The sequence below is a fragment of the Thamnophis sirtalis genome, unplaced genomic scaffold (genome assembly GCF_051295495.1).
Source record: "Thamnophis sirtalis isolate CommonGarterSnake01/CBP01778 unplaced genomic scaffold, rThaSir2_p1.2 scaffold_13, whole genome shotgun sequence".
Lineage (NCBI taxonomy): Eukaryota > Metazoa > Chordata > Lepidosauria > Squamata > Natricidae > Thamnophis > Thamnophis sirtalis.
The window spans coordinates 40,250,655-40,274,908 of record NW_028261393.1 but is presented as its reverse complement, the minus strand read 5'-3'; the positions used below and the strand labels follow the sequence as shown (position 1 = coordinate 40,274,908).

The window sequence follows — 24,254 nt, the reverse complement described above, 5'->3', positions numbered from 1 at the left end:
TAATTATTAGTCTGAGGATGAAGTGCAGATGATTCTGAGGAAGAAACAACTAGGCTTCTAAGAGAAGCATCAAGTACATCTAGAAAGAATTCTTCCTTTGGAGCATTTTCCGATTTGGAGGTGTGTGGGCAGCCAAAGCTATGGAACAAGAAATGCATTTTTAAAAGGAAAACACACCATCAGCCCTATTCTCTTTACGAAACTATGACTTCCTGTCTCTTTTAATTTATCTGTCCATTCATGGCAGTCATCCCATGGGGAAAAAATTCCAAAGAAATTGGAAAGACGGACTTGTACATAATCTTAATGAAAATCCGACAAGGGAAATTTCCTAAGAAATTGGAAAGGCAAGGTTCTAGGTTAGAGCAGGGTTTTTTTTTTAAAGTCCAATTCTATTTTTTTTTCATTCTCTTTTCCAAGCACCCAATTCTTAGTCCTGTTAGTATTTAGGGGGAGGAGGTGTGTGCAAAAGAAAACTCTAAAGCGGTCTTTCAAACAGCTGGTTCTCTTAGAGAAGTTGTCCCTCTGCTCTGAAGAGGGGCCTCGTAAGTGACCAGAAACTCACCAAGGCCACTGAAACAGAAGTGTTGACCATCGTTTTCAAGTTCAGGGAATCAAAAGCAGAGGCCCTTCAGCAGTAATTTTGCTCAAAAAAAGAAAAAAAGTTTGCAACCATTATCCAACTCTTGTTTATTTACTGCTCTCATGACTTTCTGCTATGTAGCAGGAGTGCCTCTCTTCCCCCGCCCCCCCTCTTCCTAGCATATGCTGTCTGCTATAACATGAGGCCGGGAGAAAGGGGAGTTGGCTACATGGGCCGTTTCATCTGGAAAGCATGCAGTACACGGAGTGATTTTGCTGTGGGTTACGATTTTAATCTCTGGGAGAAAGAGAAATGTTTGCCTGCTTCCTCCAGAGAAAACAAAGTCCAATTAGAAAGAAAAAAGCCCTGTAAATATATCCTTATTTTAATTCCAGGAGCACTTCAAAAGCTAACTGTATAGAATGACATGCAAATACATACAGTGTAATACGAATCACTGTGTTTGATTAATATCCTAGGTCAGAGGTGTCCAAATTTGGGAAAACTTTAAGACTTGTGGACCTCAACTCCCAGGATTCCCCAGCCAGTGTAGCAAGTGTAGATTGGTTCTATCTTTTCAACATAGGTCAGGAATGAAAATGTCTCAAATTCAAGATTTGGAGGGTGGACAATAACTTCTAGTGGCTCTAAAAAAAAACTGGGTTAAAATGCAGAGGGTGTATTTCATTAAATACATAAAAGTTCTTGATGCTCTCGCAGCTTAGCCGCCTTCTTGCTGATGATGTTACCTAGTTTGGGTAATGAAATGCCTTCAAGAAAACAAATCAAACTCAGAAAGAACCAAGTACCCCTCGTTTCAACCCTGAGCTACGAATATTCTGCTTGATCAATTAAATTTATTCCAGGAAGAAAAGAATCAACTTTTTGCCTTCATCTGGGTTCAGCCATGTGCCAAACCAGGTAAGGTGCATTTTGGTTTGGTTTGCAGCTTTCAATCTGCACGGCTGACTTTAGCGTGGTGGTGAGATTAAGGCAAGGTATCATGATGAGCCCTTAATATGTCCGGATCAATCTTCCGGCATCAGAGGTCTTAGAGATTCTTAAAGATCTCTGCTTAAAGACCTGCTAAGTTTAGTCCAGCAGAGCTAAAGGAAGAGGGAAAGGGGAAATCGTGTTCGTCCCGGTGATTACGCCAATGTCTCAAAGGGGAGGAAAGTTCTGTAACAGCTCCAGGAAATATTGTGGGACTTGAGGAAGAGTGTAACATTAACATTTACAGTATCTCTCTCTCCCCAACCCCAACACATAAACCCAAGGATCAGAGCTAAAGTCAAGAGTCCAAATAGCTGCAGACATTTTCAGAAACACAGAGGAACTCAAAGGTTGAGTTCTATTATTCAAAAAGGTGCTGAAAGTTTTTCCAAATTGCACATAGTTAAAACATTGTCTTCAGATTTCAATTCTTCTTTCCATATAGCTTTTTTCTCCAGTTCCAATCCTAACTCGTGAGGTAAAGGAACATACATGGCAGCACCTCCTGAATTAGTTAAATCAGGGTTCCTATTTGACCATAGCCAGAACTACTTTGGAGAAGACAGTTGAAGAACATTAACGATTAGGAGAGTCTAATCATTTTAGTTTTCTGGGAATGTGATACTTGTGGCCTCTATCAAATGTACAGTCCTAGTAATGAAAACTATATGAAAAGCTTGAATCATCCAGCTTCTGATGTTCCCTCCCAAAGATTGGCCAACTATTCCATCTCTCAGGCTGGGGGGTGAAATTATACACCCCTCAGAGAGGGTTCGCAACTTGGGAGTCCTCCTGGATCCCCAGCTGACTTTAGAACACCATTTGTCGGCTGTGACCAGGGGGACCTTTGCCCAGGTTCGCCTGGTGCACCAATTGCGACCCTACCTGGATCGGGAGGCCCTTCAGTCACTCACGCCCTTGTGACCTCAAGACTGGATTATTGTAATGCGCTCTACATGGGGCTGCCCTTGAAGAGTGTTCGAAGACTTCAGTTAGTCCAGAAGGCAGCCGCGCGAGCGATTGTGGGTGCACCCAGGTACACCCACGTCACACCTATCCTCCGTGAGCTGCACTGGCTACCCATTAGTCTCCGGATCCGCTTCAAGGTGCTGGTCGCTACCTATAAAGCCCTACATGGCATCGGACCTGGGTACCTGAGAGACCGCCTCCTGCCGATTACCTCCCATAGACAGATCAGATCTCACAGGTTAGGTCTCCTCCGGATTCCATCCGCCAGCCAATGTCGGCTGGGGACCCCCCGGGGGAGAGCTTTCTCTGTTGCAGCTCCAGCCCTCTGGAATGATCTCCCTGTCGAGATCCGGACCCTTACGACCCTCCCAGCTTTCCGCAAGCCACCAAGTCCTGGCTGCTCCAGCAGGCTGGGGGGGCCTGTGAAACATCCAGCCCCGCGGAAATTGTGAATGTTGCGGTTTTGTTTTTAAAGTGTTGTCTTTGTCTAGTTTTCCCCCTTTCCTTGTCTATTGTGAGCCGCCCGGAGTCCTTCGGGAGTGGGCGGCATACAAGACAAATAAATACAATACAAATACAATACAAATAAAATGGTGAAACATTCCTACATCATATTCAAGTATCCCCTATTGATTAAGATTTGATTGATTATAGGCTATTATTTCATTAGTGGTAGTACACCCCGAAGTAAGCTTTTCCTTTGTATCTATTTTAATTCAGATGTTTCTTTGAACCAGTTTTCTTTAGGCCTGGGATGAACTTGTTGGAGCAATGAAACTTGAGGAGAGAGAATTTCGGGAAAACGGTGGCATTTCCTAAAATTCAGAATTGATCACAAGCCACTCATTACCTCTGGCTCATATATTATTTTAGGCACCTGGAACGGCATTTTCTGTGAATGAAGTGAATGACTATGAATGATTTACAATGAGGCCCCTTGCTTTAAAAAAGCTTTCTCCATGCTCCCTTTAAAACAGGGGTGTCTAACGTTGGAAGCTTTTAAGACTTCTGGACTTTGATCTCCAGAATTCCCAGTCAGCCATACTGCCTAGGGAATTCTGGGATTTGAAGTCCCTAAGTCTTTACCTGGCCAAGGGTGGACACCCTTGTTTTAAAAGTGTCTTAAATCATACTTTCATTTAAATCACACTTGGGCTTGTGCTTGTTACCATTTTAAATGAATAATAAAAAAAATAGTATCGTTGGGGCATTCAAAACAATCCACAGTTGTGTTTAGCTGAAGAGGTACACGTGAAGCATTTTGAAGATTTAAATCCACTCTTAACATGAACTAAACATGGGCGCATGTCGCTCTTTAAGTCAGGAGTCTAAAGAATCACTCAACCACTCGCTACATGAACACATTTACTGCAAGTAGCTCTATGGAAAGCCAATTCTGATAAATATAAACACTATACAGAGCTTCAAGCTAGTCTCCCAAAATTGCAAATGTGCTGCATTTTACCATGAAAAACAATGTAACAATATTTACAATGGAAGACACAGCCAGATCATTCAGCTCAAACCTTTAAACAGATCAGTGAAGCAGAAATAGCAAATATAATGAACAATTTCAACCATATATGTTTTTAGTTTGTACAGACAACTGTCCAATATCAAATTAAAATTTACAGGACAAACATTGTTCCATTGTTGGTTTCTCTGTACTCTACAGCAGCATCAAATGGGTGGCTGGAAGGTGGCCCACACAGAGTGATATGTGTGGGAGATAGTCCTCCAGCACAATACTGAATAAGTTAGTTGCTGTAAACTAAGACAAGAAAGATTGCATATTTTATTATGCTGTACCTGTTAATCTTTGTACCAGTAGTTGTGAGGTTACCCATTGATTCAACATTTTGTAAAATCAGTGCTCTATGGCCGCCTCGGGAATTCATATGTAGAGAATGTAGCTTTCATCAACCCTTTTTCACAATTCATCTCTCTGAACTGTCACTCCCAATTTTGTTTATTCAACTAAAAGAGGTAAAAAGTACCTTCTGAAGCCTCTTCCAAATTTGTACCCTTCCAGAGATGTTCAGACTCCCAGAATTCCTGCTAGTATCGCTGGGGATTCTGGAATAGGCAAACTAAACAAATTGGTCGGGATGCTCCTTTGGTGAGAGCTAGCCTATTGCATTGCCAATTTACAAAATCCTAACCAAAAGATGGCAAGATAGTACTGCGGTCTAGAAAAGTGCTCATACTTTTAAAGTCAGCAGCAACTGGTTACCTTTACTCCTGAAAATCCTGCTTTAATAGATTCAAAAACTCATCTGTGCTTTTAAACTCTGCAACATTTTTTTTCCTTTCTGATTACAGCACACTCCACATAAATTCATCGGTATCGGCTGTATTTGGCAAAAGTTCCCTAGACCGTTAGGTGACAAGCACGTTAAATCGAACCAAAAAAAGATTCCAGTACATGGTGATGGACATCAAAAATGAAAAGGATCTAATTTGCTTTACAAAAAGATCAGATGTCAAAACATGAGGCAGCACTTCATATTTGTACAATATTCAAGATAAAGGAATTTCAGCCATGTGGCACCTGAGGATCCGTGTCCTGCTTTCAACTCCTTCGAATATCAATGCTTCTAATTATTAATGCACACTCAATGTACTGACCCTAGCGTCACGTTCTCTAAGGACAGAAGTCTAGGATTGATGTACCTAGCTTTCACTACAATTTCGAATTTCCAATTTTAAATAACACCCCTAGTAAGAAATGTCTTCTTTTTCCCCACATTAGGCATAATAATGTTATTAATAATAATAATAATAATAATAAAGTATTAGTTACATTTTTGCTAACTTTAGGGGAAAATAAAAGAATGTCTCCAAATAAAAGGGATCTTTTATCAAAGTGTAAGATTAAGGGATTCTCTCTATAAAAGCTCTACAGCACATTAACATTGTAACGCAAGGGTAATATACAATTGCAAAGTCTGCAATTTTTTCCCCCATTTCAGCTTATAAAAAAATCAACTCCCCATTTATCCAAAATTTAAAAGTCATAGAAGTAACTATACAGGGACATAAGAAAATGCTTTAACTATAATCAAGATACAACCAATTCTTCAGTTCTATTTTTTTACATTCCAGATATTATCAGAACACTCTTAAATTTAAGAGGACATAGATTTATTTAATAATAAAAAAGTATATAGGACTCATAAATTTATTGTACCGTAAAGTGAAATTAAACAAACAAACAAAAAAGAGAGAGTACCACTTCTCTTGTTTATAGCAAATTGCTCTTTGTGGCTGTGAAATCTCACCGTCACCTAGTGGGGATCAATCAGCATGAGAGAGAGGACTGTTCATTCACAGCCCCATTCTATGCATGCTGGCCTTTAAGTACCAATAAATTCACTTCCTCCCTTGTAACCGAGTACCAGACTGTGATCTCTGCTTGCCTCATTCTCTTGCAGAAGAAAAGAGGAACCTTGCTAGGTGCTCCCACCCACTAACTGGCAGTTAGTTTACCTGCTTTCCAGCAGCTGCCATCAGAGGTCACTTCCCAAGGGGCCACTGGGGGAACAATCAAGAAAGGACTATTTTGTCCAGGTGGGATGAGAGAAGAGAGGTGGTAGCTTCTCTAGAGGCAGGGAATAAGGTAAACAAGAGCATCTCTATGGCGCATGCAAGAACAGGCAGGCAATGGAAACAGCGTTCTCCCAGACTCTACTCTTTTAGTTAAGGGGAACTGGGAGTGTTGTGTGCATGGGTGTGTTGGGATTTTACTATCCAAAAGACTAGCGGCAGGCCTCTAGCTCTGAAACTATGATCTACTGATTTCAATGAGAGTTACAAATAAGTTTGCTTAGGATTATCGCCTTGACGTATGTTTCCCATCCTCTCAAAATAGGGTTATAATTGCCAAAAATAATAACAATAATAATAATAATTCTAAGCCAATGATAAATTGTTTCAGCTATCACTTCAAGTACAAGAAAAGCAAACCCATGATAGGAAGCTTCTCTGATACTGCGACTTCTCAAAACAAAAACAAAAACAAAAAAACGTCTGCAGGAGATGTAGAAGTAGTGCAGGAAGTTATCGGTTTTTTTCTACTTGAGCATTCGTATCGTCTCACAGATGGTGCTAGGAGAGCCAGGGAGCAGGGGTGGGGGAGAGGGGGGGAGGAAACCTGTTTCATCCAAACTCATCCATGACAAAAGTTCATTTGGATTAGCGCGACTGTAGACTCAACCACCCCTCAATGAAATCTCATTCCAATGATGCATGTCCGCGTCTGTGCTGGTGGAAGTGAACAGAGTTGGCTGGAGATGGGCTCTGCTTCCAAAAGCACCACACAATTATGGAGATACCAGCTGGAAAGCCTGCTCTTCTCACAATGGTTTCCATGGTAATGCCATCAGTCTAGGAAAAGAACAAAAATATTTTAGTGCAACTGAAATGGAAGGGGAAAGAGACACTTCTTTCGCATTGTTTCCACAGGAATGCAAACTAAAATTCTGGTTGGCACATTCATATAAAAGACATTTTATGACTATGAAACTCCATTAAAATTCCACTGAAGCCAGTCCATACCATGTTCTTCAAAACTATCATGCAAGTTGGCCAAATTTCTTTTTCTGAATTTCTACATGTAATCTGTACAATCTCAGTTGTCTAGAGGATTGTATTTTAACAGATGTCCTGCATTTGTTTCCTTTAAGGCAGCCTATATGTATGTAAATGATGATAATAAGAGTATATGGATACTTCTGTGGCATGACATTTATTTTACTAGAATTATGTCCAATCAACTGGGATCTTGTCATATACTTTAGAATATATAGAGCAATAGCACTTACACCTATATACCGCTTTACAGTGCTTTATAGCCCTCTCTAAGGAATTTACAGAGTCAGTTTCTTGCCCCCAACAATTTGGGTCCTCATTTTACCCACTTCAGAAGAATGGAAGGTTGAGTCAACCTTGAGCCTGCTGAGATTTGAACGGCCAAATTGCAGGCAGCCAGCAGGCAACAGAAGCAGTTTGCAATACTGCACTCTAACCACTGCACCACTGTGGCTCAATATCCTATTAACATTCTCAATGTTGTCGATTTGTAACCTTCGTTTACCCAAAAGGGTGCACCATAGAGCAACATTTTTTAAATTGAACTACTGCAAATGTGCTAAATTAAAGAATGTGCCCCAAATCCACGACTCCTTACGCCAATGGAAGTGAAATTTCAAGAATATGGGCGAGTTCTTTTTGTAAACTTATGGTTGCTGCAGCACCACCACAGTCAACTATGTTCATGTGATTATGATTCTCGATGCTTGCACAAGCAAAGTCAATGGGAAAGCCAGCAGGAAATTGAAAGTCACTCCTGCTCCCACTGCCTTTTTACTTGCCCGTGGTCAATCTGTTTCTCTCTTTTTAGATAAGTAAATATTTATAAAACATGAAGCAACAGGTCATAGGTTTTGTAGACATATAAGGTCCTGCTCCACAAAAGACATTCTATGATTCCTTCCTTGGTAATATATTAAAGATGTAACAATATTTTTGACACTGTTATAAAGGAACTACAAATACACTTATTGTAATTTGGTATTAACTAGGAATGATGTCATGAAAAGGAGTTCCCTAAAGTTTTTTTTCTCTTTTAGATTTCATTTCACCACTTAACACAGAAGAAATTCAGATGGCTCAAAGTATTTCACACTGAGATAAACCAAGTGATCCATTAGTTTAATAAATTGAAACTTTTAAAATAAACTAAAGAACATGCAGGTCACTGTAAGCTGTTTGCATACAGCAGCTTTTCTAAAAGTTGGATGGTTTTTTCACAATATTACAAAAGATAAGAAACACCAACAGAGAGGAAAAAAACTTGCCCATTTTTTCCTAGCGAATTGTTGTACAACAACTTAGCGTGCAAAGTAAGCTACCACCTGGGTGGAATGTGGCATCCCTCAAGCAAGCAACTCTGTTCACAAGCCTAAGGTTTCCAAATGCTGTTATTTGCTACACAACTTATACCCAGGAATAGGATTAGGCTCTCTGCTGGTGGTAGAGGGGCTTGTCCCAACTATCCCTTGTAGCAAAGCAAGCAAGCAAGGTTATAAATCAAGATTCTTTCGATACCCAAGATTTTCCTGCAGAATTAACACTTCATCTTGAAATAATCTCACAAAATAGATAAAAATGGACAATCTATTACTTTGTCCTTTTAACTGTAAAAAGCAAAGTACCGCATTTTTCAGAGTATAAGATGCACCAAGGTTTTGAAGAAGCAAATTAAAAAAAAGTAGGTAGATAGATAGAGGGATAGAGAGGGAGGGAGAGAAAGAAAGAGAAATACAGTAGGCAGGTAGAAAGAGTAGGTAGGTAGATTAAAGGGAGGGAGGGAGGGAGGGAGAGGCATTAATAGTCTGGGGGGGGCTTGCAGAGTGCTCCTGGAGGGTTGGAGGGGGGCAAAAACAAGCAAAAAACAGCCCAGCCCCCAGAAGCTCTCTGAATGCCTTCATAAGGATATGCGTGGCCATTTTGGTGAAGGGGCGGAGCTTTGGGAGGCAAAAATGCTGTATTTTCAGCCTTTTTTTGAGGGAAAAAGGTGTGTCTTATACTATGAAAAATACAGTAATAGTAATAAGAACAAATGCATGCAAAGCCAGAATTGATAGCAAAAGACGGCAATGCCATCTCTGTAAAGAATCTGAAGAAATAGTGACCAAACAACAAAGTGGCAACAATGATGCATTGGAATATCTGCAAGAAATACCATTTCCTTTCAAGTAAGAATTTGTGGAAGCACAAAATAGACAAAGTAATAGCAAATGAAAAAGCCAAAGTGCCCTGGGTCTTCAAATTTCCACATTAACATTGTGGAAGTGTGGAAGTAACTTAAAATTCAGGTGAATACTTAATACAACATACTCTGATTTTCTTGATACCTACTTGAATTAAAATAGTGAAGCAAAATTGCAACTGAAGGAATCAGACACAAAAAGAATCCATAATTTTACTTTAATCTTACTTTTTGATACTAATGCCAAAGTTCTGCCTACTTTCTTCAAAAAGGATGAGCAAGAGTTTTATCATCCAGCTGCTTATTCAAATTCCCCTCAAATGTTTCTTTGGAACTACTGGACAAAAACATAACAGCATAAAGATTCTTTATGAAAGCACAGCAACTAACATATTTTTATACTTCAGACAATCCAAAAGAGAAGAGGCTTGTACGAATGAAGGTATATAGCCCTCTACCCTAAACTTTGTTATTTATGGGATTTGTCATCGTTCCAGAATTGGGGATCTGCGATAAGTGACACACCCATCCAAAATTTACTGGAAAGAAGAGAAAAATGAAACCCAATGAATGACTCCACTTCCAAAAGCAGAACAGAAATGAGAATTTTGAGGTTTTTTGAATTACGCCAGCCATTATCCCTTTTCCAGCCATTGCAAAATACCAGTAGCTCTCCCCTTCACTTATGCTAAAGCCACTTACTGAATGCATTTCAACCAATCATCTATCCCACTGTGTAAGTTCAGTGTGATTACAACATTCCTCTCTCTGGATTTGGTCCTCCCCTAACGACAGGCTCTCTATGTACCCACATTCTTTCCTGCCTCAAAGGACTGAACCACATGTTAACAAATATCCTGTTGAATAATTCTATTAGCAAATTAGGATCATATCTGAATGTTACACCAAAGATCAAACACTTCCTACATGTAAAAAACAAAACAAAAACAAGCACGTCAGGGGCAGGGTTGTAACCTGGGAGGAGGGACAATATGAGGCAGTTTATCTGATTTGCAAAGGGAAAAATATCAAACTGGAAACCACATGGGTAGACAACAATAGAAGCAACAGTGGGATTCCTCTATCACTGACACCCTAAAAGGAGACTTAATTTGTTCCAAAAACATGTCCTTTTAAAATGTTTCATCATTTCAAATGGGTTGTCTCCCACATTTACAGATGCATATATTGGCTACCAACAATTGTAGTATTTTATTAATGTAAGATCACATATATCTGATAAATATATTCATAAAACTTCTTTTAGTTTAGAAGTTTTATTGTGTCACTACCAATATCTGTCTGATCTAAGGATGAGAGGCCATGCAAACAGCTATTTGATCTATTTGAAGGACTGATTCCATTCTGAAACAGTTCCTGTATGTTCAACAATGGTCTAATAGGCAGAAAACTGAGTGAAGTTTCTTTCAGCATTTAGTTACAGTTTCAGTTGCTGAAAAATCCTTATCACAAAACAGTGGGAGCTGCCCACAGAGGGAAAGATGGCCATTCCAATAGTTGTTGTATGATTGATGTTTTGCCTTCTTCAATTTAGCCAATTCACCTGAGAAAGCCATAGGTTTCTGTTTCGACATGTACAGTACCAAGGTAATCATTAGGCTGCCTTTCAGATGCCTAATACAATTACCTGTGACCCAAGTTTAAAAAACAAACAAACAGCAATTTGCAGGGTGGGCCGAGCAGGCAGCTCTCTGGGTCATACAAACAGTGTATGGATGAGTCATAACTTTAGGACAAACAGTGGTGAGGATTTCTCCTCCTGCTCTTCTTCCTCCCCCAACCCTTTGCACATAGTAAATTGTGCAGTTTTTAAAAGATATTTCCTCACTTTTAACCAAAACCTTTTTGTATTATGTACTGTAAACAAAAATCTCCATGTTTTAATCTCACATTTCTCCCTAGACCTCATAGAAACTTTCAGCTTCAAAACCAGACCTGGCTTGTGTCCCAAATATGAGCAAACTATGCATTTGGGAACAAACCAAATCCTGGATACTAAATCTTAATAAATAAGTAATGCATGCTAGGATTCCAATATTGGATAATCCACCAGCTGCTAAACCTTATACTTTTTCTTCCCATTTGCTTTCCAAAATTCAGGGAGATATGTTAACAATACTTCAGAGTAAGACACTTCTGTCTACACAATATTTGAAAGAGAACACATCATTCCAATACTACTGCAGCCACGTGTCACTTTTTTGTTCACTTTTTCTCATGCAATTTTCTTTTCTCAAACTCCTGCGATTATTCAGATCTCTCTTCCTGAAATGTTTTAGGAAGAAATCTGTAAAGTGCTTTTTGTCACCTTTAGGTAGAATCTTAAATTCCAAATTCATGCTCATTTATGACTGCACTGAAGTTCCAGTTACTTTAAGAAGTGTACAAAAATGCCGTTTCAACTGTGAAGCAGGACATTTAATTTGTTAACAATTTAGAGAGGTTTTTGTTTGCTATTCTTATATAGGAAAATCTCTAATCATATAAATTCCAAGCAAATGGTATAAGCTATTACATCTTCTAACATTGATCAGATTCTGGTATGTGTGATAAGACAGTCTTGCACACTGAACAATCAATAAATTAGGATGAGTACAACATGCTTAAAGAATGCTAAAACTGAAATACTTTCATTAAACTATTGTAAGATACAATGAATGTTTACCAAACAGAATGTTAATCAAGAAATGCCGTTTTAGTAATTTTAACAGAAATATAAGCCAAGCTTTCAACAGTTACACTTTTCCTTTCAATGTACCATACATGCAATTTTCAATCAAAATTTTAGTTTAACATTTATTGTGCTTCCCCCCCCCGCCCCAATTAAAATGGTTTTCAGGTTGCAGGTAAAATAATTCTTTGCATCTTTTAGGCACATGATGTCAAATATCTATATGTCATCTTTTCAAGTTTAGAAGACTGGGAATGAACAACATGCATGGAAGCAAGCAATATTATTTTTATAAATTCAGTTTAACAAAGTATTTTCCTGTCTGTCATTTGTTCCGTATTTAAGCTGTATGATTTGACACACCCCCCCCCAAATCAGAACTGCAAACAAAATTAAACCATGATTTGCACTTCTGATGTTAAAAGCCTTTTTAAAAATGCTTTGACTATGGAACTGATAGGAACTGACAATGCAGAAATTGTATTATTAAATTGAGCATGTAAGAGCAGGCTGTACATACACATTTCAGACCATATTAAACCATGATTTGCTAAACAAGTCATGATTAGAAAAACTGGATTATTTTGGTAATATAATTGGCTGGGTAGGTCTGCATGACACACATAGCCCCAGGTAAGTATCTGAAGGGAGTAGATGGCAGGTGCAGCCCTGTAACCAACTAGAGATTTAGCATGCTATGAGTACAGGCTGTGAAATATTATGCTAATATTTCTATTACAGATGGTGCTTCGGAATGGAATTTTCTCAGGTCAAATAAACAGGACAATGTCAAGAGTAGAAGAAAGTTCTTTTCATGATCACAATCAATGTAATTTTTACAAGCAACAATACTTGTTTTGTTCTTTCATTCTTATTACAATCTAAATTGCCCTCCAATAGTGAGTTTCTTCTACAAGTAGTCCTCAGCTTACAAGTTTGTTTAATAATAACTCAACAGCACTGAAAAAAGTGACTTATGACCATTTTTCACATTTTAGACCACTGCAGCATCCCCAAAATTCAGACAGTTGAGAACCGGTTTGCATTTATGATGGTTGTCCTGGGGTCATGTGTTCACCCTTGGCAACCTTCTGACAAGCACTCAATAGGGTAGCCAGATCCATTTAACAACTATGTTACCAACTTAACAACTGCACTCATTCACTCAATAACCATAGCAAGAAAAGTTGTAAAATGGGGCAAAACTCACTTAACAAATATCTCACTTAGCAACAGAAATTTTGGGTTCAATTGTGATCATAAGTCGAGGACTTATGTATGCGAAAGGGCTTTCTCTGCACTTTAGAAGATTATACACCATTTACCAAACTCAGATGTGTATCATAAGTAAACAATTGTGCCAGAATTTGGAACTCCAATGTTATAAAACATCTGAAAAGTGTATTATGAGAACTATTAGCCAGTATTCTTTCTCCCGAAAATTTTCAATGCTTTGATATCTATTTTGAAATGTAACAAAATCTGTATTAATTTTTTCTTTTGTACAAATTACTTCCATTTTAAGTCAGATAATATATTTTAATTATTTTTAGGCAGAGGATGGTGTAAACCTCCCTCTCCCAATTGCTTAAGCTGAAACATTACAATTGAGGAGTTGCTTTTTTAAAAAAAAAAAAAAAACCTTACACTATGTGAAAATAAAACCAGGTCATTTTAGCTCGGAGTTAATGTAGTAAACTCCAGAACTTGCTGGTATTAAAGCAAACCAGCTTTAGAGTGGGGAAAGCATTCTGGAAGAAGAAATTGGGGAAAGGTTCTTGACTTTTTACTTGTCATTTCTTCCTAAAACCACTTGGCATAAGAAGCTTCAAATACAAGCTTGGGAGAATAAACAGTAGAGTTGAATTGGATACTCCTGTTTCCACTCCTTTGCTACAAACTGCCACAGCTTGAATTAACTTTTCTGTGAGAAGAAATGACTGGTGTTTTGTTACAATTCATTTCAGTCTAATGTTTACTCCTGCTCACAAGATGTCACCTTCAATTTATCACAATATAATGTTCTGCTTCCCTAGTTTCCAGTTGTTTGGCAAGAGGAATCAACTCTTTCTATTCATAAAAAGCATGGAGGAGGGGCATAGTAATAGAATAACTGCTAGCAATATTTTGTTTAGAGCCTAAGAAAAAAGGGAACTTCAGTGCAGCACAATTTCTGGTAGACGAGTCTTACTTCTCACAACAAAACTTTTCAGAGTTCATTAACTTTTTGTGTTAATTAGTACATAATCCTGAAGACCCTTTCAAGTTCTATTTGCAGAAACAATATGCAGTATTATGTTAAAGCAATAATCTTTTTAAGCAAAAGATGTATACATTATCAAGCCAGATGTTAAACATGCTGAGAAAAATAGGTTATTCTACAAGTTGCCTGAAACTCATGTTTTGCTTTACGGTTTTAAAGGGAAATGTTTGTATTCAGACTTCCCATCTAAGTAATAAAGTATGATGCCTTGGAATAAAAGAATAGGGTTCCCGATTCATACTTCTGGGAAATTTGTTGCATTTTACATGTAAGCAATGTTACAAAATTTGAGTGGATATGCTTAAAGTAAATGAGCAATTCACCTTGTATCATAAACATAAGCTGCACCCTTATGATTAGCTCTTAATCACAGAATACTGAAAACACCTCTGATGTTAGATTGTTAATAAGACTACAAAATCTAGAGCCAAACATGTCCCAGACACAGCCTTGAAGTAGCCTACGCAAGTTTGAATAGGTGTATAATAATGTTCATGCTTTCTTTGCTCACAGATGAAATGGAAAAGGCTGTATTCACAGCATGTACTGAGCCATGGTTAATTTAGTCATTGTTTATTCACTTTATTCTTGTTTCAAAGTTCACACAACAAAATGAAGTACAAGTAGCCACAAAAGTTGGGATCCTACAATATGCTAGAATCAAGTGTTGTTGGCTAGAATATAGCAACAAGACAGACGTAAGCCACCTACTCTGACATTATTATATTTCATTGTTCCACTTGGTACAATTATTAAGGAGAGATACTTGAAAACTTTACTTTTTGTAGGGCCTGAACTATTTCCAAGTAGGAAAGCACATTTTTACTACTGGGAATAGGTTTTATTCAAATATGGCGATTAATCATAGGAGAAATGGTAAATAAGGAGCACTAGGTCAATAAGCTTAAGTGCTCATAATTCTGGGTTGGATAAACTGCATGTACACAAATGGCTTTTGAATAAGAAAACAACAGTCAGAATCTTAAAATCTACCAAACTCAGCAACTGTTATCACTCCCAAACTTTTCATCTCTTTCATATTTAACAGTTACCATGGTAAACCTCAGTACCAGTGATATATAAATTAAGCACAGGCAAATGCAATCATTCTCTTAAGTTTTCATCTGAGGTATCAATAGGCAATAAGACAGTAAGTAACATGCTAAAAATGTAATCTGTAGTTTTAAATTGCTACAGTCAGATACAGAAAGCCAATTTCTCACTTCATATATGTATATACTGGTAGGTACAATTACACTTTGCACTTATAAACTGAGTTTTTCTTAAAAGCAGCTCCCAAGCAGTACAAGGTCTCACTAGTTTTTATTCTAATGAAACTGAATGCACTTAATTTACAAAAAGATGACATTCCAGGCATGACTGAAATTCAATAGCTATGGGAGAACACTTAAACGCTTTGAATCTAGCCAAAGTCAAAACAAGAGAAAAGAACACCAAGGCAAGCTGCATATTTTTCTAAATCCCAATGCGCTGCTTACAGATTGACTCATCTTTTATGTAATCTTTTCCATAGGCTATAAAGCACTTTCCCAACCTGGTGACTTCAGGAAGCACTGAACTACAACCTCATCCCTCTCCCCAACTCTCAGCTGGTATAACTAATTACCACAGACAGAGGAGGGGAGTTCAAACACAGGACTCAATTTTAGAAACTGCCCCCAAAATGTAAGGTGTACACAGAACCCATGATTCAAAATTTTGGACTCTGGGACACTTTTATAATGTCTGTATATGGAGTGACAGTCAGAGTTCTTGTTAAAAATAATAGTAAAGTATTACTCAGTAGTCATTCTGGTATTTTTAAATACTATGTACAGAAAATACATGCAAATAATCATTAGTTGCTAAGTGACCTTAATTTAAACAGTAATTAGAATCATGTAATCATGTAATAGAGCACAGAGGTGTGTTTTATTTTTCTTTCTCTTCCAAAAACTACTATTCCCAGAAATCTTTGGGGGAAGAGAATCCAACTTAATTTACTATAATAATTACTTTTACAAAACTATAGTTTGAAGTTAAAACAATGAAAACAAAATGAAGGGAAACTGTACTGAAATTGGAGCATTTCTTCTACAAGACCTGAGGAACTGTGATTGTTTTGCAAGGAATCTGTAAAACTATGAATCAGAAAATAAATTCCAGGCACCTGAAACATTAGGATTTAAAACAGATGGTTCAAAGAGTTCTGGGAACGTGTACAACCATTGTTGTTTTTTTTGCTACTATACTGAAATATGTAAAACTTTTGACCCAAACTTGGGAATGACAAGTGCAAGCATGATTTATGCCTACCCAAATTCTTCAAAACTGACTACTGTATTACCAAGCGTAATAAGGATAATTCAACAAAAAGAATATCATGTCAAAGAGTTACATTTAGTGGTAATGATTTAACATTTTGGTCTATGTTGTTGTTTTTGCTCACAACTTTTCAGTTTGTCCTTGACTGCAACTGAACACCCACAGCACTTGGTTGAGGGTTGTGGGTGTTGCAGTCTAGCAGAGAAGGGCTGTTTAGGGGATAGTGCCTTATATAGTGATGCCATCCCAAGGAAAAGGTTCGGGAAATGAAAAGGAGTTAATTAAGGTACAGACATAATATTTTATAAAGTTGCAATTCAAAATAATATACTGAAACTTTACATGCATTAAGTATTATAGCAGGTGTTTGCCAAAATTACAAACCTTTCCTTGCGGAGTTGCATTTCAAACTGTCTGATCTGCTGAAATCTATGCTTACATATACTCCACTTTCCAGGTTTAGAGTACCATTTGGGAGGTGGCAATTTGGTGTGTTAGGGCTCTCCTCAGAGTTTAGTGAATTCTCCCGTAAATTCAGAGCTATATAATTTAAGCCATTCTGAAATCCAGTTGAAGTATCTCTGGACATCTTGCTTTCATGGCCATCTGAAATATGATCCTCAGGTTTCAACCACACGTTGTCGAAAGAGGCCGAGCTGTGCCTTTTACTACTGTCAGTAAAGAAAGAGGAAGAAGTGGTAACAGTGGCTGCAGAAGAAAAGGTCTCAGAACTGTGCCTCCTCCTTCCTTGTGGGTCAGCTCGAATGACTTTAGGTACTACAGGAGGATCAGGGTTTGAGACAGGGAAGTCCCTGTGACTAGCATATTGGTCAACAATGCACAGTCGGTTAACTATAGAAGGAGGACTATCAATCTTTAATCCGTTTTTGCTTTCAGTGGCAAAGGGTCCAGGTGGTGTGGCTGCCATGTTGAAGGTCATCTCGGTGTAGTCATCAATCCTACCACATGCTGTGCTAACACAAGCCGTACCAAATGAAAGTCTAGCATAATCAGCATCAGGCAGGTTTCTAGGGATACTCGAATTTGCATAAATTGAAATGTCTGTCAAAGAGTTAGATAGTTCTTTAGCAGCTTTGGGGGACTGGACATCCAGATCAACACTCATATAGTCAGAAAGTGGCGACTGCCTATGGTCACTACTGGAACCAAGAGATGATGGAGATCCTTCGGCAGATAAAGAATATGGCGTGTTACTTGCTTTTTCACCAAAATCTATATTTATATATTCACCAGGGCTAGATGGCTCAAGTGGAATTGTGCGATCGTACATTCTTGGTATGGTGTTACTACCTCTAGTACCGAGTGGAAGTCTTGTAGGCCTAGTAACCCTATTCTGCACAAGGCCTTCTTCTGAACTTTTCAGATGGGGTGATCTGGAAAGGCCATTAGCCAGAACTTCATTGCTGATGCTTTTCCCATTTTCAGAGCCAACATACAATAATTTTCCAGGTGATGACATTGGAACATATTCATCATGCTCCCCGGTTAGAGGCTTAAAGCTTCGTGGGAGAGAGAAATATGAGCCAAAATTTTTGGAATCGATGTTGGCATGCATATAATCTGGATCACAGGGTTGCTTCGGAGCAGCAGAATTTCCAGGAGACATATCCATATACTCATTGTTGGTTGACTTTTCATGACCAGATTTAGAATTAAACTCAGTTAAGGGATTACGTACAGGCGAAGAGACAGCTCGGGGAAACATCATCATGTATCCTTTAGAATCAGCCTGAGATGATGACAACCAGGAACTGTTAATTTGTTTTGGAACAGACATGCTTTTAGGAGTCATGGGCAAGTAGTCACTGTTGCTTGCCAGAGAAGATGCAACTCCTGGCATCATTGGCATGTACCCATCATCTCTGGTTTTATTCTTGCTTTGATTACATACAGAATCAAGAATTGATTCCTCGTACTCAGGTTCATGGTTATTTTTGAACCTTGGTGATTCAGAACAAGACAGGCGTCCATGGCTTCCTGAGGAATCTTCATCTAAAGCAGTTTGGGTTGTTTTCTGCTGTCCCGGTACTGAAGCCGGCTTAGTTAATGAGTATGTTCTTTTTCTAAAGCATTTGTCAGCCTCCCGGTAATCATCTCTTGAACTATTATCCATTTGCTGTTTGTTCATGGACATGTATTCATTTAAACAATTTTCTTCTCTGATTGGTGGAGTATTGCCCAAGGAATCCGGCGTGTTACTTCTCACACGAAAGTACCTAAAGTCTCCAGGGCTAGAACCATATTCATCTGAGGAAATGAAACCTCCATCGCTTGGGGACCCACAGACAGACGAACTGGAAGGTCTTACAAAGTTATCAGTAATTGATCCATGCCCACTTCCTGAAGAAACACTGATAGGACTAGTAGCAGAAGGGAAATGAGAAACTGGTAGAGAGGCAGACCTGGTATGATAAGAAGAGCTAAATGCTGCTCTAACGTATCGTCCACTCCCTTCTTGGCGGCCCAAATTCATCCTTGCAGTATTCAAATGAATCAGACTTCCAGTAACTGATCTAAATGGTCTGGTCATTGTCCCCTCCCCTTCACTAGAAGTTCTGAAGCGATAAGCACTGCTGCTTTTGGTAGTGGGAGGAGTCCCCCCTGTAACACTTTCAGTTCGGGACCGTCTTTGTAGGCCAGTCTGGCTAGGTGGTAGATTACCAAGATGCCTCCTGGTAGTTATGAAAGAAATAGGATTAGTACTGCTGCCACCACCAGAAGACTGGCTCTTGCTGCGAGGTCTGAACTCAGAGAAGGCTTTCAGAGCTTTCATGGTCTCTAGAAAAGTCTCATGCATGTTCTGGGCAACCACTGAATCATCTACTTGCATCCATAGCTCACCTGGTCCAATGGAGGCTGACCTGCCCACTTCGATGAAGAAAAAGTTTTCCGAGTGTCCACATCGCCGAATGTTCATTAGTTGTAAGTGGACAGAAGGTACTTCAGTATTGAGCTTGACCAGGTGAATGGCCTTGCTGGAAAGGCATAACCTGTACACCCCTGTCAAATTCTTGGTCTGCCCCAAACCTTTAGGCTTCACGTTGACTTGCCAAACTTCTTTGAACACAGTTCCTGGGCGAAGGGCAGCTCCGTAATGTTCGTCGTCGTCGTCCAGCTGCTGATCGGCCTGGTCCTCCTGCTCCAAGAACCCTCTCTTGCTCTGGCTCATGAGCTCACTGATGGCCTGGTACCATCCTTCTTGCTCAAGCTCGTTCTCAGCCACCATGGCAAAATACTCATCCTTGGTATACAGGGCGATGATGTGTTTGTGCTTGGCATCTGCTCTCCGACTGACAGTGAAGCACTGGTAGAGAGGAATCACCCTTTTGGGAGACGGGCAGCAAAGGGCGACATTCCCTCCAGCCACTGCTGCTGCCGCTGCTCTCAAGCTACTCTTGAACTTCTTCTCACTGTCATAGTATTCCAGCCGGGCCGGGCCAAGGTGACTCTCCGCCCGCAACACAAAGTACCGCTTGTGCCCATGCTTCTGCTTCCTCAGGTAGCCACATTTCCTCACATCGTCCCCCCAGGTGATGGTGGCTGGGGGTGTCAGGGCAGACCCCCGGGCAGAGGTTGCTGGAGGTCCACTCCGGCTCAGGGGGGTGCCAGGGACTCCTGCCCGTCCCAGCGCTGCGGAGTCCCCGGGCAACAAGGCAACATCTTCTTCCTGGACCAGGCAGAGGGTGCTGCTGGGGGATTTCCTCAGCAGGAGCATGAGGTGATGCGGGGGCTGAGCCGGGGGCGGGCAGGGAGCGCTCTCGGCCGGCTCCTGGTCCTCCTCAGGCGCTGCCAACCTGGACGCAACGCTGGAACCGCCGCCGTCTCCCGTTGCTGCTGCTGCTGCCGCCGCGGTGCCCACTGCCTCGCCTCTGCTTTCCAGCGCGGGGCAGCCGCCTTCCCCGCCAAGGCCGAGCATCAGCCCTTCGCTCGCCATCTTAAGGGGCCAAGGCAGGGTCCAAATCGCTCCGCGGGGCGAGGGAAGCAGCCGCCCTCACAAGGGAAGGGTCTCCCAGGCCCGGCCGGACATGTGTGCCCGGCGAGCTCTCGGCGTCGGCCCAGCCGGCGGCTCCCGGCCTGCGAGGCAACGAACAAGCCGGTGGCGGCGGCGGCTGCTTCCACCCCTTTCGCCGCCGGTCGGACGCACCGGGCTCCTCCGACTCTCCCGCTTCTCTCCTCACACCAGCGAGCAGGCTCGGCGGCACCACGGCGAAAACATCACGTGACTCACACCCCCCTCCCGCGCGGGCGGGGAGAAAAAAAGGGGGGAAGGCGAGGCGACGCCGCGCTTGGGCCCGCCCAGAGGCGGGGCGGGGCGGCGCGGGGAGACTCCCGCGGCCGAGCCTGGAGGAGAAGGGCAGGGTGGCAGCCAATGGGAGCGCGCGGAGTTTTCTCAGGGAATCCAATCGTCAGTCGACCCCGCCCTTGGCTGGCGGGTGGGTTCTTATACCTTTTTGAGAATGACGGGCAGCCGTTAGGCCCAATGAGCGGCAAGAGGGATTAATAGTTGGGGGGGGCTGGGGAGTGGAACCTCGTCGAAGTGTGTGTATATGTGTGTTTTTTTGAGAGACAAGAGGCACGGAAGGAGGGGCTTGGGCGCCGTCCAATCATCATCTCACACAGTGGAACAGACGCCAGGCGGAGGCCGGAGCCGATCTGTGCGTGCGTGTAAGATGAGTGACTGAGAAAAAAAATACACATACACAGAGAGGCCGGCCGCTGCGCATTGAGTTGCAGCTCGGGCAACCAATCGGTGGGCACAATTCCCTCGCGGCTGGCCAATCAGCAGAGCAGGAAGGCATTTTGGCGGAGAAGGGTGGAATGTTTTTCTCTTCTCCCCCCCCCTTTTACAACTCTTTTTTTTCCTTCAAGCAACGGCGCCTCACACACGCACCCCCGCCTTCTCCCCGCGCCCGCCTCGAGGGTCGGGATTGGCCGCGGCGAGGGCCAATCGCCGGGCGCGAGGGCCGGGGGGAGGAGGAGTGGGTGGAGCCGTCGGCGAAGTAAACAACCCGTCGGCGCGCGGGCGACCGTTGGAGGAGGCGGCGGCGGCGCTGGCAGCGACGGGAGGGGCACAAAAACCAACCGTCGCCCCTGCTGGGAAGCGCGGAGGGCGGGGCTGTCGACCACGTGCCGTGCGGTCGCGCCCAAGCCACGCCCCCCGCGGCACTAAGGGTAGCGGGGAAGCGGGAACGTGTGGAATGGGCCAACGCGCCGGCGCTCTGAGAGGGCGATAAAAACGCGCTTCTCAGTTACTCCCCTGATAACCCTTAAGTAAAAGGAAATTTGGGCGACGACGACTGGGGGTTGCCTTGCTCCTGGAAGTGGTCATAAATCCTTGAAATTGAGGCAGATGGTGGTCCTGAGGATGCTGTTCTTGGGCAGAGGACGACTCTCTGGGCCTTTGACGAAGAGCTGCGCCTCAGAGGTGCCCTGTTGAGGAAGACAGGTCAAAAAAGTCAAAATGGCGGCCAGCGCCTTGACTCCTCTACTGTCCTCACCCCTACAGAAGACCTTGGGTCTGGATCTAGTATTACATTGGTTGAACCAGAAGCCTGAAGGAAACTTCTTCAAAGGAACATCTGAATTAAAATGGACACATGGAAAACACTTATTTTGGGGTGTGCTTACCACTAATGAAAGGGATGTAGTGGCTAAGACACTGAGCTTGCTGATCAGAAAGATTGGTGGTTCGAATCCCTACTGTATGCCTTTGCACTGCAATTTCTATCCAGTTTAGACTAGGCTGTAATAAAATGGATCTGTCCTTTTGTAAGTTTACCTAGGAGTAAATCCCTATGGACGTGGCGGCTCAGTGGCTAAGACACTGAGCTTGTCGATCAGAAAGGTCAGCAGTTCGGCGGTTCAAATCCCCAGCACCGCCTAACAGAGTGAGCTCCTGTTCCTTGTCCCAGCTTCTGCCAACCTAGCAGTTCGAAAGTACATAAAACATGCAAGTAGAAAAATAGGGACCACCTTTGGGGGGAAAGATAATAACGTTCCGTGCACCTTTGGTGTTGAGTCCTGCCGGCCACATGACCATGGAGTCGTCTTCGACAGCGCTGGCTCTTCGGCTCTGAAACAGATGAGCACTACCCCCTAGAGTTGGGAACAGCTAGCACAGATGTGTGAGGGGAACCTTTACTTTTACTAACAGTATAGTATGGGACATAGAGAGTTTGTAGAGGAATGTAAAGTTGGACTTGGCACATCGGGGCACAAACACTGCAGAGAAATGGAGTGGGGCTCATAACAAACACACATACTGTTTGCAAAGGAATGGACTGAACACACACACACCACCCACACAGACACACTGATTGCAGAGGACTGAGGAGTGGAGCCAGCCTTCAGGTCAAACATGGCCAACTCAAAGGCGATGGCTGTCCTAGCCTTGGAAGCTAAGCTGGGTTATCCCGGGTTAGACCTTGGATGAGTGAACTTTTGGAGATTCCAGGGCTGGAAGTTGAAGAAATGGCCCAGGAGCCTTCCATGGCCAAGTTGATACAAAGCAAATTACAAGGAGGATCTTGGGTGGCCGTAGTCAGCAGCCTTCTGCTCAACTTCTTTTGCTGTTAAGCCCTCCCAGATGAAGTCTCCATTGATGCTTTTTAGCTAGTTTAACTGGCAATGTTGATGTTTTAATTTTTAATGCCCAATGTTATATTTTAACTTTCTAATTATATTGTTATTTCTGGTTACTGTAAGCCACCCAGAGTTGCTTAATTGTGAGACAGGAGGCATATAAATGTAATAAATGTTTTTCAATCTGTTTTTCTCCTGGCCTCCTTCCAACCTCCTTTTCCTTGTCCCATTACAGGATATAACCATGGGAGAATAAATGGTACATTTGATGGCTTCAACAAGACAATATTTGTAGTATTAAACACCTGGACTGTCCGTCCTTTATTATAAGAGACAGACCTTTATTTCAGAAAACTGTCCTTTAGTTTTATTTTTCAAAAAGTCGCCTTTATCCTTTATTTTGGTCATTTAAATTGTACTCACCAGTGAGGCACAGTCACATTCATGTGAAAAATATGAAAACTGGATGGTCCTTTTTAAATAAATTCACATTTTATAGGATTTTAGATATTTTATTAGAATTTACATTATGAAGTTTTATAGTTTTTGCTCTTGAATTTTTCTTTGTAAAGAAAGATTATAAAAATAAAAACTGATCCTTATGAACTTCTTTCAGATTTGCCTTTTTTCAGATTTCTCCTTTAATGTTTCCAAGAAAATTTGATCATCATAAATATAATACACTTCGCTCTTTGGGGGCCTACTTGCATGTGTTAGGTCTCCATTCTCTCCTACATAGTTTTTTTTTTCACTACTGTGTGATTTTAGTACCTCTTTTTTAATTTTAATCCTTGTTTTTCAACTTTATAGTCTCTCTTCATTTTAATACTTTGGTAGCTGCCTTGAATGCTTTTGCTGAGTAGAAAAATATGGAGGAAATAAAATAATTTATTCTGGATAATATTGTACAGTCAAACCCTAATTTAATAGACTATTTAGGAAAGGAGTATTATTCCTGATTGTCATTAAATTATCCATTGCCTTCAGTACATTTGCATAATGTTAAACTGGAGATTTAAGTACAATGGAAAGTTGAATCATTGCACTGAACTCT

General features: G+C 41.3%; 1 protein-coding gene across 1 annotated transcript; it reads right to left on the bottom strand.

Annotated features, from left to right (window-relative positions):
* Positions 1–3,897: 3,897 nt before the first annotated feature.
* On the bottom strand, positions 3,898–20,820 carry IRS4 (insulin receptor substrate 4). The gene is made up of 2 exons (XM_014065894.2): positions 16,982–20,820; positions 3,898–6,931 (listed from the first exon to the last, which is right to left on the bottom strand). The coding sequence occupies exons 1-2, from the start codon at positions 20,550–20,552 to the stop codon at positions 6,927–6,929; spliced, it is 3,576 nt and encodes a 1,191-aa protein (XP_013921369.1). The 5' UTR covers positions 20,553–20,820; the 3' UTR covers positions 3,898–6,926.
* Positions 20,821–24,254: the final 3,434 nt, after the last annotated feature.

Bases quoted from the DNA above. Each gene is read 5' to 3' on its own strand.
- IRS4 (XM_014065894.2), bottom strand. From the start codon at position 20,552: ATGGCGAGCGAAGGGCTGATGCTCGGCCTTGGCGGGGAAGGCGGCTGC.